Consider the following 21,553-nt stretch of genomic DNA (forward strand, 5'->3'; position numbering starts at 1 on the left):
GTCTGTCTATGTGTGTGGACGTGGCCCAGGCTCCAGCAATCAGTTTTGTCATCTTCTCCACCTATTCGGTCATCACACATGTGGTTCATCACCTGATCTACTCACAGTATTTAAACCCCAGCTTCCCATCCACTCATCGCCAGTTTGTTGTTTGTCGTTACAAGTCAGTCTCGCTCTCGGCTGCTTAGCAGCACTTAGTTTCCTGTATATTCTCTGTGTCTAAGTATTTTGTCTTTCTGCGTTCTCTCTATGCTCCAGGACCACTTCCCGGTTTCTGCCTGCCTGCCTATCTGCATGCCAGCCTGCCTGCCCGTCTGCCTACCCTGTCCTGCCTACCTGCCCTGTCTGCCTGTCTACCCGTCCTGCCTGCCCTGTCTACTTGCCTGCCCTGTCTGCCCTGCCTGCCCTGTCTACCTGCCTGCCTGCCCTGTCTGCCCCGCCTGCCTGCCCTGCTACCCTACCCCGCTTGCCATTCCACCCTGCTACTCCGTTCCCCACTATTCCCTCATTAAAACCAATTCTTTTATATACGTGTCCTGACTCTGTGTTCTGTGCTTGGGTTCCTTAGCTCTGACCATAACATTGGGAATGTGAGCTCAGGTCTTTATAAGACGTGAGAGATGGGAGAGACCGATTGATTCCAGTCATTTACATGTATTCACCCCTTATCTGTTTAATCCAAGAGCATTTCTTTTCTTATTATCTCTGCATCTCACTCAGCTCCCCTATCCTACCTCATCCCACACTCTCTATCTGTCTGTATGGACATCCACTCCTCTACCTGTAATCTATCTCTTTCTCGCTCTGTCCCTGTCTTTCAGATGCAGGGTCAGAGGTTAAATCTTATCTCAGAGTGGCAGGTCTACCACCTGCACACACACACACAGCGCGAATGCGCCCCGCATAATGAACTGTTTTCTCGCCACCCGCAGCCCCTTTTTCTTTTTCTGCGGGAATCCATTTGCTCGCGAAACAGCTTGTGACGACAGTGGGAACGATTGATCCGCAAAGAGAAAAGTGTTTCAGAGTTCAATAAACATTTAACCTGAGTGTTCCAAAGGAGAAGAAGAAAAAGGAGTGAGGGGAAAAAACATAAACCCCTTGAAGAGTAAGGAATAATTGGAGATTAGACCCCACTAAGTAGAGCCTAACCTCAGCCTGAGCTCACTAGCCAAGGTTCATCTAGAATTCCCATCTGAGTCCTCTTTATCTCTCACACATAAAACTCACTCCACCGTATTGCTTAACATTATGTCAGTTGTAATTGGGCGAATGAGTGCAGAATAAAGCAAATCCCCATGCACTGCCCACAAAGCTGCCTGGCTCCTAACAGGATGATTACACAGCCAGTGGAAGAGGTTTAATCCATGCGTTTTAATCATAATAGTGTGTGTTCTCTGAGAGAAGAATGACACAATGGAGGCATAATGTGTGATGTGGAGGGGATGAGGATGTCTCATGATCCCTGTTGACAACCATGACTATCTAAATCACTCCTGCTACACTTCTCTCTGACTGATTCTAGTCCTCTGCACAGTGTTGTCTTAGTCAGAGACTGACACACAATAAATCCAATCTATAAGTTATTACTGCACTGCACATGTCTACAGTAAACATAAGACCAGTTAATTGTAATATGTATGCAGTCATTGTTCATCAGATCTTCTCAAAAACAAACAATTCATTAAGTGGTTTTAGATTTTTCTGATTTTTGACCACTCTTTCTGATTTTTGACCACACTCCACAGTACAGTACATTTAATTATCTCATCACACCATTATTTCCAAGTGGCAGCTCCCAAATCTCCTTCTTGGACTTCAATACTTTTCTAGCCGCCTCAGCACCTGTTGCCTCAGGACACCTGACAGAAATGCTGGACAGAAATGATCTCACTCATGGCTAGAATGTCACTGTATTCCTTATCCTGGATCCCTCATGGATGAAGCCTAAAGATTCCCCCTGTCTCTATTCGTCTTCTCTGAGGCATCCAATCATGACTCAAACGTGGCAGACACAGAAGACAAGTGAGGCGGTCGATGGGGGCATTATGTTGGCAGTTAAAATAGCCCCTTGTTTTTGTTTTCATCTCTATGAGAACCATTGTCGCTGATGACTCCTATTTAAAAAACCATCCAATATGCAGGGATGTCACCTCAAACTGCCCATAAACGTAATTGCCCATCCATTTGCCTCACCCTCCAGAAGCTCCCATAAAAAATCAGACGTAGCCACAGAGTTTAGTGACGAGTTCCAGCAGAAAGTTTACACTCAAATAGAGCAGAAGAAATAAGGAGAGAGCTGTAACTACCACTTGTGTGACACTCGTAAAAATGAAACGTCTCTTCCTATAATCCCTTCCACATGGAGAAAGTGAGATTACTCCTGTGTAATGGTGTGTGTGTGTGTGTGTGTGTGTGTGTGTGTCGGTGTTGGTGTGTTTGTAGGTGTTGACGCGTAGGTTGGTATTATATCTGTCAATTCTTGATTGGTAGGCTACAGTATAGCATATACGTGTATGCATCCCTGAGTGAGTACGTATGCAGGTGTGTGAGTGTGCGTGCATTATAGTTTTTGTCTTTGTTGGCTCAGTCTGTGTTTGTGTGAGTTAATCTAGTGATAGATAGGCAGTGAGCTGGGGCTGAGCAGAGAGCAAGGGTTGCTGATGGAATGGCCCAGTAGGGCTGCTTGGTGATTCATTCTCTACTGTAGATCTGGGTAAATCCATCTCACTGATGTACTTTAGCCATGTGGCTGTCTGCCTTGAGCCCACACAGCTTACCTAGAAAGTGAAATGAAATTAACTGTTAAGACCTATAGTATTGGGAGGTTTACAGGTACACCTACATCACAAGATTGAGCGCTACTTTTTCTGTGAGGTGAGGACAATAAAATCGCAAAAGTTCTGCAGTCCTTTAAAAAGACTCTCTCTTTGTCTCTCTTTGAGTGCTGTATGGTGGACACTTGATCAAACCCAAGAAAACCCAAGTCTGAAAGTCTTAATGGGGCAATCTGAGATTGGTACATCCATTTTTGGACTCCTAAATTAATGATATGTATAGCTCATGATTCTTGAAGTATATGCTGTAACTTATAAATACCTCATGAGATGAGTTCAACTGTCTCACCCCATCATAACCTATTATACATTTGTTTTATTATTGTAATGGCTTCAAAACAAGTTAAACTATAATTTATTCATCTTTTCTTCTTTTTTTTCATCTCATGGATGGTCAGTCCTTGCACCCATAGCTTTGTCTATGCATTTGAGGGTGGTAACATTCCTGCAGCCCCATCCCTCAGCTGTTTACAAAAAAAGTGTCAGGGATGTCGCTTTGTTATGTTTGAATCCAAGATTGCCCCTTTAAGCTAGTCAAACCTAAGACTTAAGATATGGCTAATTCCATGCTAAGCTAGGGGACCCTCCTCCAGGCCCTAGTAGAAGGCGACACATACTGTGAGTGTCTTATGGTCCTCTGTGGCTCAGTTGGTAGAGCATGGCGCTAACAACGTTTAGGTTGTGGGTTTGATTCCCGCTGGGACCATATATACTGAAATGTATGCACTCATTGCAATGTAAGTCGCTTTGGATAAAAGCGTCAGCTAAATGGCATATATTATTATTATTATATTTCCACTAAATGCAGAGATGTTGGTTTACTCTCAAGGGAGAGAGAGATTGTGTGCCTTGTGTATCACTCAGGAGGAGCCAGAGGAGACTTGGTGCAGCTTACTGATTTTTTACAGACACACACACACACACACACACACACACACACACACACACACACACACATACACACACACACACACACACACACACACACACACACACACACACACACAAACAGGGAAAAGGGTGGAACAGGGACAGGCACTAGCTGGCAGACCTCTTATCAAATGCCAGGTGCGCCCGTCGTCACCCGCTGAAGCCACTCCCGTGGAACAACGCTCATCGCCATGCCGACAGGAGCAAACGCAATCCCCAGCATGAATAAACAAACATGCTGCTAAATATGCCACTATCTCTCCCTAAGCCTCTCACTCTCTACCCCTCTACCCCTCTTCCTTTCTATCTCTCTTTCTCTCTCTTTCCCTCTGCCCTATCATTCACTTTGCCTCATGCCCTTAGTCTAGTGATGCTACTTTCTCCCCTCTTTCCTCTTCTCAGATTTCCCTCTCTCACCCCTCTCCTCCTCCTTCTCCCCTCCCCCCTCTCCCTCCTTCCCTCCCTCCCTTTCTCTTTCCACTTGACTTGCTGTTATCTGTCAAATTCCGTCCTGGCGGCTGCTGTGCTGGAATCAATCAGAGTTGACTAGCTTTCGGCTTATCTCAACACCAGGTGATTGATTTTCCTCGTTAGGTATAATTTGATGCTCTATCCCATCTCTTCCAAAGCAAATTAAATTGTAGTCGAGTCGAATGTGCTCCTGTGTGCGTGTGTGTGTGTGTGTGTGTGTGTGTGTCTGTGAGCGCAGTGGGGTTGTTAGATACAACTAATGGGAAGTGGCGGACACATGATGTAAAACTAAAGAGGATGCTGTTGAACAGGACTGTCTGCTCTCCCACTGGGCTGACAGACGTACTCAGCAGAGCCTATCTGTCTCCTCACCATCACTACATACTAGGACTACATACAACTCCAACATCTATATGTAGCAACACATACCACAGCTACAGCAGTGCCAATACTGCACTGGTATCCTCAGCCACAGACTCGCCAAAGCATAGATCAACTGAGCACAACATAAACCCATACCAACTCAACATACATCTACAGCTCATGAATGCCACTCACTGGGAGAGGAGGTAGTTTATAGGTATTGGTGAGCGGTGACCCACCTCGTCTTTATCCTCAGCCTGGATGAAAAGGGGCAGGGCAAAGCCCACCTGGGCCAGCTCAGTGATGCGTACGCGGTACTCAGAGCTGTTGAACTTGGGGGCGTTGTCGTTCTTGTCAATCAGCAGGATGGTGAAGGTTGTCATCACTGAGGCATCTGAGGGTGTGCGGTCATCATTCAACTCTGTTCCCTGAGAGAAAGAGAGAGAGAGTGGGAGAGAGAGAGAGATGTGTGTGTGTGTGGGGGGGGGGGGGGAGTCATATCACCTCAACACAGTACCTCCACAAAAAAAGGAACAGCTGTAAATACCTGGAAGAGATTGAGTGCTGACTGTTGTTGTTTTGACATTTTCAGTCCAATATGACACATTCTCTTTCTTTTTCTCTGCACCACCTCCACACTAATTTATGCTCTCACCAAGTCCTTATATATAGATATTGCACACGTCATGGCCCAGACCCCCTTACATCTTGTGTTTCCTACTTATGAAGATCGCCATCTTTGCCTGACCTAGAGAGAGAGAGAGAGTGTGAAGGGGGTGCAGAGAAAGAGAAGGAGACACAGCACTGGCCTTGCAGGACACTAAGATGCCTCCTATTCCTTTATCCTTTCCTCCTCCTCTTCAGGGCTGTCATTTGGGTATACTCAAGACCAACCGCCAAAAATGTAAGGTAAAAAAATAAAAAGCAAGGAAAACGAAAGATAATAAATTTAGATACTCTCACTCCTCTCTGTAATATACTGCATGTAATCTTCATTTAGAAATAACCCTCTGTATCTAGGCTATGGTCGTCTTTGAAATTTTGGGTAGCCTATTGAAGCTGCCGTGGTAAACAACTGGTGAAGTTTACCAGCACACAGCGGCTGGTAGGCTACTTTAGGCTACTATACCTGTAAATAGATAGGGCAGGATCAATGATTGTAGAGAATTTGAAAAGTAATTAAAACAATTTCGAGGGCATGATGGTTGGTGTGTTGTGGTTAAATTAGGCCTAGATTCACCCTACGGACCCAAAATTGCTTCAGCAAATACAGTTGAGCAGAGCAAAAAATACTCAACAACTCAGAATACTCAACAGCATGATTTATTTTGAGTTTTAACTGAAAAGCATATTATGGAAACGCTAGATTCAGTATTTAAAACTCCCACTGGATTAATTGTCAATGTGTCTATTAGAAATAAAATGGTAATGATGGCCGACTTTGCTCCAATTTTACACATTTTTGCACATGTGAATTGGAGCCCTAACTGCATAAATTAGGTAATTACGCATATCGTTTTGTAAAATCCCTCTTGATTTTGTGGCCCACGAGGGCTTGTTTTATGAACATTTCTTGCATGAGCAAAAAACCCTTGAACGTGCTCTCTCTAACCAACTGTCTAACTACCTCCTTCAGAACAACTTTCTCGACCCTCACCAATCCGGCTTTACAGCTGGGCACTCTATTGAAACTGCTCTCCTCGCTGTCACGGAGGCCCTCCACTCCGCTCAAGCTTCCTCTGTTCTCATTCTTCTGGACCTGTCCATTGCTTTCGACACAGTAAACCACCCGATCCTTCTCTCCACCCTCTCAGACTTGGGCATCTCTGGCTCTGCACTCTCCTGGTTTGCATCCTACCTGGCCGGTCACTCCTACCAGGTGACGTGGATCGCTGTCCTCTCCACGAGCCCTAACCACTGGGGTCCCCCAGGGCTCTGTTCTTGGGCCTTTACTGTTCTCTCTCTATACCAAATCTCTCGGCTCTGTAATTTCTTCACATGGTTTCTACCACACCTACGCTGATGACACTCAACTTTTTCTCTCTTTCCCCCCTTCTGACTCACAGGTGGCAACACGTGTCTCGGCATGTCTTGCTGACATTTCTGCTTGGATGTCAGCCCACCACCTCAAGCTCAACCTTGACAAGACTGAGCTACTCTTCCTCCCAGGGAAAGCCTGCCCTCTCCAAGACTTCTCTATCACAGTAGAGAACTCACAGTAGAGAACTCTACTGTGACCTCCTCCCATACAGCCAAGAACCTTGGGGTGATCCTTGACAACCACTTATCTTGTGTGGCGAACATCACAGCGACAGCACGCTCCTGTAGATTCTTCCTCTACAACATCAGAAGGATACACCCATTCCTCACCAGAGAAGCAGCACAACTTTTGGTCCAAACACTTGTAATCTCCCGCCTTGACTACTGCAATGCACTCTTGGCTGGACTCCCCGCCTCCGCCATCAGACCTCTGCAGCTCATCCAGAACGCTGCTGCTCGTCTGGGGCTGCTCGTCTCCCCAAATTCTCCCATGTCACACCCCTCCTCCGCACCCTCCACTGGCTCCCGGTAGCAGCTCGCATCAGATTCAAGACCCTGGTGCTCGCCTACCGGGCGGCAAAGGGAACAGCCCCTCCCTACTTGCAAACAATGTTTAGCTCCCAAACCCCTGCACGATCACTCCACTCTTACACCTCGGCTGCCCGCCTGGCACCGCCACCTCTACATGGATGCAGCGCCACTCGGTCACAGCTTTTCACTGTCCTGGCGCCCCGCTGGTGTAATGAGCTCCCCCCCACTGTCAGGACTGCAGTCACTACCATAGATTTAAAACCCATCTCTTCAGGCTACATCTTAACAGTCCTTCCTAAGACCTCTTCACCCCCACTACCCTCCCTGTACTAACCCTAACCCCAACCCTTGAGACCTCTTCACCCCCACTTCCCCCCTGTACAAGTTCTCTCCTGTTAATAAATAATTTAAAAATAAAATAAAAATGCCTTCTGGCATTGTGACTGCCAATGGCCCCTGGTGTGAGCATTGATTACTTTGTCTTATGATGACTGTTGGATAGATGATTCACTTACTTAAACAAATGTATTTGTTGTAAGTCGCTTTGGATAAAGGCGTCAGCTAAATGCCATAAATGTAAATGTAAATGTAAATGTCAATGAATAGCAACGTTGTTATGAATCTTGCATGTGCGCAAGTGTTGTGGCTCGATAGCAAGCGAAACTGCTGCTTGTTTCTGAAAACAACATTTTCCTTGGAGAGGACTCCCAGACCCTCCACCGAGATTATGAATGATTTGTTTTGCCATACCCTAGGTTTTGCTGTAATAGTGCCCCTATCCCCTCTCCTTCATGGATGCCCCTGTTCCATAAACGTAAGGCTCTCAGCAGGACTTTGTCATCATTACAAACCTCATGTGGAAAATAATGTGTAGTGTTTTACACTAACACATAGCACATCACAATGTATGATGTCTATGGTAAAAAATATGCCCATATGAACACAACTTAGTATTCAGATTGATGATGAGATAGGAGGAGCTCACCTTGACAGTGAGAGTGAACCCAGCAGAGTAGAGGGGGTTCTCTCTGTCCAGCTGTCCATTCACCGTCAGAGAACCGCTGATGTAGTCCAGGGCAAAGATACTGTTCGTGTTCCCTGGATGGATGACGTGACACAGAGAGAGAGAGACAGAGAGTCAGTGATCCTGATCAGTTATTAAACAGACCCATTGGGATGTAGAGGCATTAGAAGGGCTGGCTGGGCAGGGGGAGGTGGATGAAGTATGTGTCGGACTGAATGTCATACATTATAGAGTGCTGTCCTAGGCTGGTGCCTTCTCTCTACCTGCCCTTGTCTCACCTGTGACCTCCCTCCTGCATCTCTTTGTTTAATATGTCACTTTCTGCTCTCTCTCCTGGACTCTGATTTCTTCATCAGACACTCCATCCTCTGTCCTTAACTTTCATATGCTGTTTTTTCTCTTCCTGTCTTCTCTTCCATCAACTTTTTTTTGTCTAGGCTCTTGCTGTTGCCACCCTTTGTTCTTGTTTCTCTCTCTCTCTCTCTCTCTCTCTCTCTCTCTCTCTCTCTCTCTCTCTCTTTCTCTGTAAAGCAGCTGGTGGCTGCGCCTCTTGCACACTAATTACACCAAGCAGATGGAGATGGCATACACAGAGTGATAAGACACTCTCGCCTCCACCCTCACTGTCCACAGACCCTCCCCTCATAGCCCCCTCCCTCTCCTCTCCTCCCCCTCCCAACCTGCCCTCTCACCCACCCCTCAGTCTCCCCTGTCTGTCACCCATGCTCCCCCCTCACCTCTCCCCAGTGATCTCATCAAAGGTGTTCTCCATTGTTATTAGTGTGCTTGCAAAAAAATACACATGTTATTTGTCATGCTTAAATTACTTATTAGTGGGCCTGCTTCAGCAAGTCCAACTCTTGTTCTTGCTTATACCTATTTTGGGCTTGCAAGTTCAACTATTGTTCTGACTCATACTTATTATTCTTCCAATTCTTCTGCATTCTACTACTCCAACAACTTTTAAGCGATTCAAACCAATCCAACTTTAAAACTTGAAGAGACCTCTAACTTATTTTTCTAGTTTTCTTCTTCTTCTTCTTCTTCTTCTTCTTCTTCTTCTTCTTCTTCTTCTTCTTCTTCTTCTTCTTCTTCTTCTTCTTCTTCTTCTTCTTCTTATTATTATTATTATTATTATTGTTATTATTCTTATTCTTATTATGAGTGGGCATACTTCAGCAAGTCCAACTATTGTTATTGCTCATACTTATTAGGTGGGCTTGCTTCTGCAAGTCCAACTATTGGTCTTTGACATACTTATTAGGTGGGCAAGCATCTTAACAGCCCTTCCTAAGACCTCTTCACTCCCACTACCCCCCCTGTACTAACCCTAACCCCAACCTTTAAGACCTCTTCACCCCCACTTCCCCCCTGTTAATAAATAATAATAAAAAAAAACAAAAAAAAAAACAAAGATAGCCTACTGGCATTACGACTGCCAATGGCCCCTGGTGTGAGCATTGATTACTTTGTCTTATGATGACTGTTGGATAGATGATTCACTTACTTAAACAAATGTATTTGTTGTAAGTCGCTTTGGATAAAGGCGTCTGCTAAAAGCCATAAATGTAAATGTAAATGTAAAAACGATTGTTCTTGCTCATACTTATTGTTATTATTCCAATTCTTCCGAATGCTACTCCCCCTACAACATTTAAGCGATTCACACCAATCCAACTTTAAAACCTCTACCTCACGTTTCTTGTATTCACCATTTTGAAACTCATTATCCTTTTGAAACTATTCAAACTTGAAAGTGCACATTTTAACATTAAATCAAAATACAATATTTGGACTACCGCTGTTCTTACACCTTTCAAGTCACCCTTCATAATGTTCAGAAAACTCTAAATTAAGAACCCTGAATAAATCATTTTGATACTGTTTATATTGTACAACTCAACATTTGTAATGGGTCACCAAAAGCTTATTGGTCTTATTTGAAGATATCTCACAGAATTATCTCACTATGTAAACTTCTTCCACTACCATACTTTTAGCCAGATGAGCAAGCACACTGTTTCTACTGAAACTTCCCTTTCTAGTTCTAAATTGGACTGCAGAGTGGTCCATGCATGTCGAATGCTGTTCAGATTCAGTTGAGATTCCAGGTGTCTGCTACATGTGCTGTATGAAGCTGAGAGGCTCCCCCTGCAGCTCCCAGATAGCGGGTATTCATACATTTGAATACTATCAATGCAATCTGTTCAATGGAAAGCAAACAGAACATGGCATTAGTAGCTCTTTCTCTGTGTCTGAATGTGTATAGAAAAGGTATGGATATAGTGAAATTGATGAAGTCACTACTCACCTGAAATTGATTTACGCATCACTTAATTAGCTTGACTGACAGCTGACAGAGCCAATAACGTGCCTCAATACTCACTAGAGCACTTTGAGGTTGGGCTCCACAGCAATGGTCTATGGCAATCTATGGGCAGGCAAGCAAAGGTCAGGTGGAACAGATTAACTCTGGGCCAGACTGCCTGTGCTCACAAGCTCTTCTTTGCTTTATTAAGCAGTCATTTATTAATATATCAATACTTCCATCCTCTACTGACAGTGTGTGTTGTGGACATAGAGTCCATGTTTCTGTGTTACTGCTGCTCTGACCACACCTCTCTCCTCTCTATTGGCTCTAATAAGATTTCTTAAAACAACACAGCACATGTCAAGACAGCCATGACCAAAATTCACTAAACAGGCCTACAGTACTGCATAATAGTCTTGTATAGTAAGGTTAGTCCAAAATAACATACAGAATACAGTAAAGCAAAGAAACAGACATAAAGTTTCATATAAAGTGTCCATTCTGAATAGAGGGAGAGTGTGCACTGGGCACACTGAGTGAGGGCAAGATGCCTCTAAATTGGTTTGTCGGCTTCAATGGACTGACCAGAATGCCAATATCCTCCAACAGCCGCTCCCTGTCTGCACGACTGGGCATTCACCTGGCTGAGCAACCAGTGGCATGGAGCTGTACACACACACACACACACACACACACACACACACACACACACACACACACACACACACACACACACACACACACACACACACAGGTTTATCACTATATGCAGAGCAGGAAGGACAGGGACCCAGAGCAGAGTTGACCTAATGCAGCCACTGTGAGTGTGTGTACAGTATAAGAGGATGTGTGCTTGGAAGTGGACAACTCTCTCTGTGAAGTGCAGTTTAGCTGGGTCTGAAGCATCCTGTGGTAGAGAGGTTTTGACTTTGACTGTCTCAGGTTTCACATATGTCTTTCTCCTCGGCTCCAAGGTTGGTGCCAAGGTTGGCCAGAGAGACAGATTGAAATTATACAGATTGTCTCCTGGGTCTCATTGAGGAAAAATATATTTATATTCTAATTGCTGTAGTGACAAAAAGTGCTCTTTTCCCCCCATTGGCAAAGACACTGTGATTAGACCCCTGGAGGGGTGAGAGGCAGTGTCATAGACATTCTGTAAACACACACACACACACAAACACACACACACACACACACACACACACACACACACACACACACACACACACACACACACACACACACACACACACACACACACACACTCTGAATGCCAATGACTCACAAAGCACATACTCAGAGGGACACATGCAGTGCACACATTTCTGAAACATTCCAATTCCAAAACAAACTCTTTGTGTGTGTGTGTGTGTGTGTGTGAGAGTGTGTGAATGTGTGTGTGTGTGTGTGTGTGTGTGTGTGTGTGTGTGTGTGTGTGTGTGTGTGAGTGTGTACGTGTGCGTGTGTGTGTGTGGAGCTCACTCACAGGGGGCTGTACTATGATGTGAGACATGGGAGGATTGCCAAAGCTCTCACATTACCAACTGTAGTGGACTGGAAAATGAGAAAACACAGTGATTTTGAGGAGTATGTAACACACATACACACACACACACACACAACACACCGGCCTTTTTGGAAGCTGGTGTGCATTTAACATGTGAATAGGAAAGCAAGTGTGTGATTGCTAGTATTGAAATGACAGTAATCCAAACAGTTTGTGGTCAGACTCTGATGCTAACACGTATACTCACTACAGCTTAGGATCTGATTTGACTCTCTTTGTGAATGGCACTAACATTAACATTGATATTGCAATATATATCATACAGTACAGCACTGTGTGACTATCACGCAATACTTGAGAGAGGCAACCTTCTGCACTCACAGTGTGCTTATTGAAATTCTCACCACTTTTCGCTGAGAGAGAGAGAAAGAGGGAGAGAGAGAGAAAAAGCAGCAAGAGAAATGGAGAGACTGAGTGTATTGAGTCGCAAAAGTGGAAAACATACATGTGTAGTTATTATGTGGGGATTGTGCTAGAAAACAGAGCATCTGATCTGATGAGTTCAATCAAGTGTGTGACAAGCGAATGACAATTATTATTTCACAACAATGAGCTTTTGAGGACATCAGCAAGAGTGCTCAAAGTTTAATTACCATGACTAAGCCAGAGACTAATGTTTTCATGATGTCCTGACAATACCGTAGGGCTGCTTGAAGATTAAGCAGTAAAACAATAATGCGATATGGAATGTAGCCAATACTGGGCTTCTCAGGGCTTGAAGAGCTTGTGTACCTTGTTAAGTGTATGTAAATTAGTGTCAGTTTTAAGGATTAAGCTTCCAGGCAAATCCTAAAAATCATACTTATAATACTTTGGTTATCTTTGAAACACACACGTGTGCAAACAGGCGCGCACATGTGTACACACACATTGGTGCACATACACACACGCGCAGACACACACACACACACACACACACAAACACACACACACACACACACACACACACACACATACCTTAGTCTCTGACAGCCCCTTGCTCAGTGTGTGTGTGTGTGTGTGTGTGTGTGTGTGCGTGTGTGTGTGTGTGTGTGTGTGTGTATACGATGCTCAGTGATAATGGCCCCCTGGGTGTCTTGCCATTGGCAGACAAGCTGCATTTCATGAATACTGAATGAGACGTTTTTTCTTCAAAAAGTTTTGGGACAAAAACACTGAAACAAAGCAATAATCAAGATGATACAATAATAACAATGTGGATAAGAAAGACGATAATAGCAGAACAGGGAGTAGGGAAGCATAGCAAAGCTCTGCCTGGACTCTCATTCAGTTGTGAGAGAGTGCCCTCCATCTCCATCTGGATGTAAAACAGTAACAGAGAGATGCACACTTATCAGCCTGTCAGTTATATACAGTACAGTAGTACAGTACAGTATTCAAACATACAGATCCATGATAAATGAAATACTGTAGCTTGGGACTTTCATGAATGAGTTCACTAAAAGGAAGCATCTCCAGACCAACTAAATTTACATTTATCAGTTGCTAATTATACTGTTAAACCCCTGAATAGTTTTTACTGCTGACTGGTCTCCTGCCAACCCTCCAACCATCCCCCATCCCTGGAACAGTTCAACCAGAACCTATTCTCACCGAGGTCACAGATAGAATTATTGATCCACAATCTCCAGGTGTCATGGAAAATAATCAAACTTGGAGTTATCGATTGGTAACTTTGATCTGTCGGCTCAAAGTGTCAGCTGTTCTCTTCTCAGAAGAGTGAATGATTGAGCAGGCAGCATGCTCTTGTCTTAGTGTGTGTTTGTGTGTGTGTGGGGGGAGGGGGGAGGGGGGGCTACTGTAAATCTGTATCCATTTGCTTTAGGTTTTCACACTGCTTGTATTGACTCATTCTTTAAATATCTCAAAATGGGCCAGCTGTGCATGTATGTAATAAAAGAAAATCTGTTTGAAATCTATACATATGTTTGTTCAAAGGCTTACACTTCTACACCATGGTCTTTTCAAAGCTGAAGCAATTCCTTCTCTGAGAGAGAGAGAGAGAGATAGAGTAAAAAATGTAAAAAATGAAAAAAATGTAAGGATTCAAAGAAAGAAACAATTATGAAATTAAACTATATAATGTACAGAACATTTGAAATGCAATCCTACACAATATCTGTTACATTAAATAAGAAAACCATGAGACTACAAGAGAGGGGTCCACCAAACTGATCAGGGATAAAGAAAGGGGAATAGAAAGAGAGAGAGAAAGAGAGAGAAAAATAGAACATCCACGCTATAATGTTTTTTTTGTCTCATGGACAGTAGCATGTTACAGTTTAGTGACCCTGTGTGGCCTTCGTGGTGAACAGACAGATGTTGTTACTAGTGTCCTGGTGGACAGGGTCTCCTCTGAGAGATTACCAACAACAAGTCTGAGCAGGGCCCCAAAGCATCTAATTGAAAACCTAAGAAATCCGAGCACACACACAGAGAGACCATGAGAGTGTCCTATAGAATACCAGGTATTAGCCTTAGTGATATTACAGCTTTCTGCTGATAAAGACCCCAGGCTGAAGAAAGAGGAATCAGAGCATCAAGGTGTAGCCACACTGAGGGATAGAGATATGTGTGGAGAGGCGGATGAGGATGGAAGGAAATAATCGCCTTTTCTGCTTATCTGTCCATCCAGGCGGGAAATGGCACAGCTGTACCTGTCTGACCTATGAGTTGGTGCGGGTGTAAGACAAGGCCAGCCACCCCGCAGTCCCCCACTGTCTGCTCCACTGGGCTGCGCTGGGCTGGCTGAGCTGCCTCACTCCTGAGGGGAGACAGGTTGTTTGGGCTGTAGGGCCAGGTTCATTTCACCCCAGGTCTCAGGGCGTAGGGTCAGCTCTTGCCTTTGGCTACAGATGCTAAATGCAAACACTTTTCATGGAGGCAAAGGTGTCTTCTTCCAGCCTCTAAAAAAAGTTTTTATGCTGTTTTTAGAATGGTGCTCATGGAAGAAACTAAGAGTTATATGGTATGCCAAGTTCATATTACTATCGCAACGGTGGGTCTACCTCAATGCCGCTGCTGCGGCAGACACAAGTTGTGAAGACATGTGAAGTACTGTCACAAGGTGGTGACGAGCTGTGAAGGATGTTTGAAAAGATCCATCCTTCTATTTGTATGCATTACTGACAGTGTTGACATTATTGGTGTTCCCTTCAAATAATCTCTCAAATAAAAATGAAAGTGAATGGTTTGTGTTATCTGTTAGATAATGTGCTGCTTCTAAAGGGTCAGTAACCTTTCACAAAGCAACTACACCATGGAACGTTAATATTTAGTTACCCTAACAACAAACGTGATTAGCCAGTTGGTTAACATGCCAGCCAATGAGTTCAAATCATGACATTTTGTGACTCATACTGCAATGTTATCTGCCCATATTTCCCTACCGTATTTTAAAAGAAGACATCCCAAACTTTCTCCAGATTGTCAAAATCTTTATTTAAAAACCCAAACATGTTTGACAGGATCATGCTAACTTGTGCAACTTGGCACTTGTTGACATCCGATTAATTGACGGTTCAACTATCAGTCGCACAGCAACAGACCTAATTCCCGCACATATTGCCGCTTCAACTGTAGCTTGCCTTTCAGACAGAGAAAATGGGGCAGCCGTAGCACTATGAAACTATCCCCTGTGTAGGTATAGTTACCGCTCTAAAAAGACGTAGCTTTCCTTTTCAGACAGAATTAAAATATCAGCATGCTGCGACAGCATTTGAAAGGGTTATCAAGAAATGTTGTTTAGAGCTAGGCAAAGTAAAAAAGCGGGGTGAAAGTAACAGAACGTTACGCACCTGAATAGTAATTCAACATGATGAAAAACATTTCCTACTACATTCCCATGGAAGTGAGATCAGGAAATTATGGTTAATATAGCTGTACTGTAACCCATTTTAGTCTGATTAATATTGTGGTTGCCATGGTTAATTTTCATAAATTCCTAACCTATAGCATTGATTATTCAAATCGACACATAGTAGAGAACATATATTTTTATTGTTTGTCATTAAATGTGGAGGTGCTAGTTCTATCAATCTCTGAGTAAATAGGAAAAACACGTCTCTCCACTACTGACCCACCCCCCTCCTCCAGCATTGAACATGCTAAATGTTTTTACTTGTTCCATAACGGACAGTGTCTACAGTAAGTTCTTAAAACTTTTGAAAAATGATATCTATTTCATTTGTACATGATGTTCTGTAAGAACATGCCCCTTATACACTCAGTGGTGACGATTCAGCTAAACCAATATCTTAGAATGGAGATAGGATCAGGATCACAGGATCACACCTCCCCCCAACCCACTCGTAGATTACTGCACATTACCCATTTGAAACAGACTTCCTTTGAAAAGAGATCATTTTGTTGGTAGAAATTAGGTTACTGACCTGCCCCCTCATCTATCATGAAGGAGCATAAACGCTCAATGTTTTTATTTGTTCTACAATGGACAATGTCTTCAGTAAATTCTTAAAACGCACAAATCTCCATTTATAATGTTCTAAGCAAGAGGAGATTACAAAGACATGTATTCATAAACTTTTCACTAAGACACTCTGGTCTCTGTTTTACAGTGCTGTGTCCCCATAGCGCACAGGGAGGAATTTTCTCTTGGTGTGATCATCTTCTGTGGCCAAAGAGAAAAATGATTTGGGTGCCATTAGGCTACTATTGTACTAACTCTACATTTCACATTTACATTTATAGCATTTAGCAGACGCCTTTATCCAAAGCGACTTTCAATAAATACATTTGTTTAAGTAAGTGAATCATCTATCCATCAGTCATCATAAGATAAAGTAATCAATGCTCAGACCAGGGGCCATTGGCAGTCACAATGCTAGAAGAAGGATTATTTCTTTTTTTTTTTTTATTAACAGGAGAGAAACTTGTACAGGGGGGTAGTGGGGGTGAAGAGGTCTTTAGGAGGGACCCTTAACATGTAGCCTGAAGAGATGGGTCTTCAATCTACGGCGGAAGATTGGTAGTGACTCTGCAGTCATGACAGCAGTGGGAAGCTCGTTCCACCAGCGGGGCGCCAGGACAGTGAAAAATCGTGGCCAACTCTATTGATATAAGATATATATTCTTATACCTTTACATTGATTTCTCCAAATATAATTCATAAATTCGTAAGGCTATATACCTACTGCATTAGGCTACACTCCTGGCTCTCCACTGTGCACCCTATTATGACATGTTTAATGATGAATGGCAAGACGCATCTTTCACCACAGTTTCGTCAAAATTGTCCCAGTAGTGTCAGAGAAAAAGCGGGTGACATACGAAACCAGAGGCCGCCTTCATTATTGCGGGGGATTTTAATCAAGCCCACTTGAAGAACACTCTACCGAGGTACCACCAAGATATTTCCCGTACCACGTGTGGAGACAACACACTGGATCATCTCTACTCCACAGTCAAAGACAGCTACAAGGCCCTCCCTCGACCTCCATTCTGTTCTTACCAGCTTACAAACAGAGACTGAAGGAAACGTCACCAGTGACATGGACCATGCAGCACTGGAGTGTCCAATCGGATTCTATGCTATAATATATAGCCATTTAGCTGACGCTTTTATCCAAAGTGACTTACATTGCAGTGAGTGCATACATTTCAGTATATATGGTCCCAGCAGGAATCAAACCCACAACCTAAGCGTTGTTAGCGCCATGTTCTACCAACTAAGCCACAGATGACCACTATGCTCCAGGACTGTTTTGATTCCACGGACTGGGATGTGTTCAAGGACAACAACATCAGTATATAGGCAGATGTTGTCACTGGCTACATAAGCAAATGCGTTGGTGACTGTGTTCCCACTGTCAATGTTCAGACATACCCTAAACAAAAGCCTTGCAAATCAATCACAGCTTTGCGGTCATCCTAATTTCTGTCAGTTGAGGGACCAACCAATGTCCATTTTGCTCATTCTATTTCTATCCAAGTGGTAGTGGTTAGTGGAAGTGAAAAGCGGTGGTGTAGTAGTATTGGGACACACCTCATGACAACGGTCGCAATGACAGGGTCAGTTCAATATATTTTATATACTCTAGCTCTTAGCTCCACAAATGAAATAACACCAACTAAAAATGATTCAACGTATTGGGTAACTATAGATACATTTTTAGGAAGGTACCCAGACATACATGTGGCATTTGCTGTCAGGATATAGTATATTTTGTTTACTACAGCCCACAGACAGCAATGTTTGAATGAAACACATGAAACGGGTCTATAACACATTGTAAGTCTATCCATTAGATTTGCTCAACGATGCCCCCTGGTGGTTGTTTTGCATGTGAAATACCTAAAATAAAACTTAAGGAAAACCGCTACTGCCATGGCGGTAATCACATTATTCCACTTGGACTGTTGCACAGAAAAGAGTAATGTGGTAAATTAGGGACATAGAAAAGACAGAAAGATGGACTGCCAAAAAAGGAGAGGAAGAAAGGGGTGAGATGGAGGAGCTTAAGATAGGGATTCAATGTGTGTGTGTGTGTGTGTGTGTGTGTGTGTGTGTGTGTGTGTGTGTGTGTGTGTGTGTGTGTGTGTGTGCGCACAAGTGTGTGAGTGCATGTGTGTGTGCTATCTGGCCTTGAAAATAGCACTAATATTTCAGACACCCCCCCTAGCACCCCTTGTCAGCGCCTGCATTAGTGCTAAGACGTTGTTAAAATATATCTCCATGTGTGTGTGAGAGAGAGAGAAAGAGAGAGAGATACTGGGAGTACAGAGAAAGAGCATGACAGATAAACTGACGTAGTTAAAATATGAGAAATGTGTAGTCTATCAATATGACTGACTGTAGGCTGGCTGTAAAAGCATGTACTGAGGACAGGCCACAGTGTTTTCATACACCGGTATCACTGTGGCCTTAACCACACCTGGAGAGTTTTAAGGCCTCTTACCTGCCCTATAGGTCCATACTGACTGTAATACTGCAGGACTGGGGTGAGGGACTTTTTGCCCTTAGCTCTCAATACTTGAAGGCTCAAATGTTTTTATGGCTGTAGATTACTTCTACCAGGCTGACTATGGTGTTTTCTGCTCAGTGAGCTGGACCTGTGGCCGTAGGTCTAAGAGACAGATGAGCGTGTGGGGCTGAAGCTGAGGCTGGGTCCAGAGCCCATCTGGGCTTTTAGACTGGCAGTCCCAGTGGTCATCACTGGTCAGCCCTGACCAGTCCTGTATGACCATGGTGGTGTGTCTGACCATGCCTGTCTGTCTGTCTGGTACATCCTCTGGGGTGGGCTTTGAGGGACAAGAGGGGCCTTACTGGGCTGTTACTGGGGCTGGGGTGAAGTGTATTATTGTTTGAACAAGAATAAAATTAAAATGGTTGAGTTTGGTCTTGTTTTAGTGTATATTTTTTTAAGATAGTGGAGCTCTGGGGAACATGTAGGTAATGGGCAAGAGTCGGGCTGGTAAAAGCCCTGTCATGGACATTTACAGAGTGATTTTCTAACAGAAATTGGAGTACAGGAGGTGTGCTCTGTAGATGGTGAAGATTCATCTTAAAAACAAAACAACTTATTAAGCCTATGATCAATTAAAGGGTTTACGAACAGTCCAAACCATATGATGATAAATTAAAATAACAAACATTTTATAGGTGGCCCTTCAGTATTATCCAACTGGATTTTCATTGACCCTCCATTCCCAGGCCGTCGTTGGCCACTTGGTTCACGGGTTTCCACTCACCTCCTGTTCCCAACTGGTGCCACTTTCATGGGAGTGTACTGAATGTTTATCTTTAGCCCTTCGTCTTAAATCAGCAACCTTTTTTAGGTCGGCTTGCTTCAGCAAGTCCAACTATTGCTCTTCAACATACTTATTATTCGGTTATTCATATCCGGTTAATATGGTGGAATGTTGATTGAGGCCAGCATTCTGAGAGCCATTATTGTTACTGCAACTGCTATGTAACTTTCAGAACTCTTGAATAAAAACAACAGGAGACCTGCAGAACACATTCTTAGAATGATTACACAACAATACACTCTCTTAGCTATCAGTTCTACCCTACTGAAACCACTTTCAACCACTGAACCAAACAACTCTACCACTCTCAACCACTCAACCCACTATCTACCCTATCTACCCTATACTGAACTTATCTATCTATCTATCTATCTATCTATCTATCTATCTATCTATCTATCTATCTATCTATCTATCTATCTATCCATCCATCCATCCATCCATCCATCCATCCATCCATCCATCCATCCAGCCAGCCAGCCAGCCAGCCAGCCAGCCAGCCAGCCATCTATCCATCTATCTAACCTTCTCCATCCATCCAACCAACCAACCAACCAACCAAACAAACCATCTTTGAGCTTTATCCGCTACCATCATAAGACTTTTGCAAGCCCATAAAGTTTTGTCTTTTAGTTTGTATTTGTTTCTGATAGGAATGTATTGAGTTGGTGATTCTTTGCCCAATTTTGTCTTTTGATGACGTGCTCATTTTCAATTGTTAAGTCTAGCAAATCAGTGATTTCATCAACTGAATCGACAAAACAACAAAACTGAAAACGTTTCTCTCCAGCAAATTGTATGTATGACTAATAAAAGAGTTTTGTTGAGATGAGGGTGGAGTATTTTTTAAGTTTGACAATGAGATCGAAAACTAGCATAGGCAGCCAGTCACATTTCTTACGAAACGAAACGGATGCTCTCCATGCAATTACAAACAGTGCCCTCCATAAGTATTGAAGCATTTTGTCTTCTTCTAGCTCCATACTCCAACAGTTTGAATTTGAAATCAAACAATTCCTATGGGGTCAAAGCAGAGATTCTCAGCTTTAATTCAATGTTTTTTTTTTAAGATTGGGTTCAGCATTTAGGAACATTATTTAAACATACTGACCCTATTTCAGGGCTCAAAAAGTATTGGAAAAAAATCATATATTGTCCAAATAAAGTACTCATGTTTAGTATTTGGTTGACAATCCTTTGCTTGCAATAACTGCCTGATGGCTGCGACCCATTGACCCCACCAGACGCTGAGTATATTCTCTGGTGATGTTCTGCCAAGCCTGTACTGCAGCCATCTTCAGTTGTTGGTTGTTTTGAGGTCTTTTTGCCTAAAACCTTAACATCAGGAAATCATCAGGAAATGAAATGCAAATTCTGTACACTTCAGAATACATTCTGCTGCTGCTGTCAGTAGTAGCATCATCAATTAAGACAAGTTAGCCAGTTCTTGTGGCAGCTATACATGCCCAAACCATAGCAACCCCCCCCCCCCCCCACCACCACCACCCTTCATCAGATGAGGTGTATGCTGTAAATCTTGGGCAGATCCTTTCATTCCAAACTTTCATCTTACAATCACTCTGGTACATGATAATATGAATCGTATCTGTCCACAAGACTGCTTTCCAGACCTCTGCAGGCTTTTTAGGTACTTTTTAGTCAACTGTAACTTGACCATCCTTTTTGAGAACAACTAGTGGTTTGCA

At 43.3% G+C, this 21,553-nt stretch overlaps 1 protein-coding gene across 3 annotated transcripts in view; it reads right to left on the reverse strand.

The window, feature by feature from the left end:
* Window positions 1-21,553, reverse strand: part of cdh23 (cadherin-related 23) — a gene marked incomplete at its 5' end in the record, with an annotated part of 222,311 nt that overhangs the window by 115,032 nt on the left and 85,726 nt on the right. For all 3 annotated transcript variants that reach the window (XM_083696325.1, XM_083696324.1, XM_083696323.1), the window contains 2 exons: window positions 4,841-5,029; window positions 8,158-8,270. In XM_083696325.1, coding sequence (XP_083552451.1) covers window positions 4,841-5,029; window positions 8,158-8,270 — 302 coding nt within the window. The remainder of the gene's footprint in view (window positions 1-4,840; window positions 5,030-8,157; window positions 8,271-21,553) is intronic.

The sequence above is a fragment of the Argentina silus genome (assembly GCF_951799395.1).
Source record: "Argentina silus genome assembly, chromosome: X".
NCBI lineage: Eukaryota > Metazoa > Chordata > Actinopteri > Argentiniformes > Argentinidae > Argentina > Argentina silus.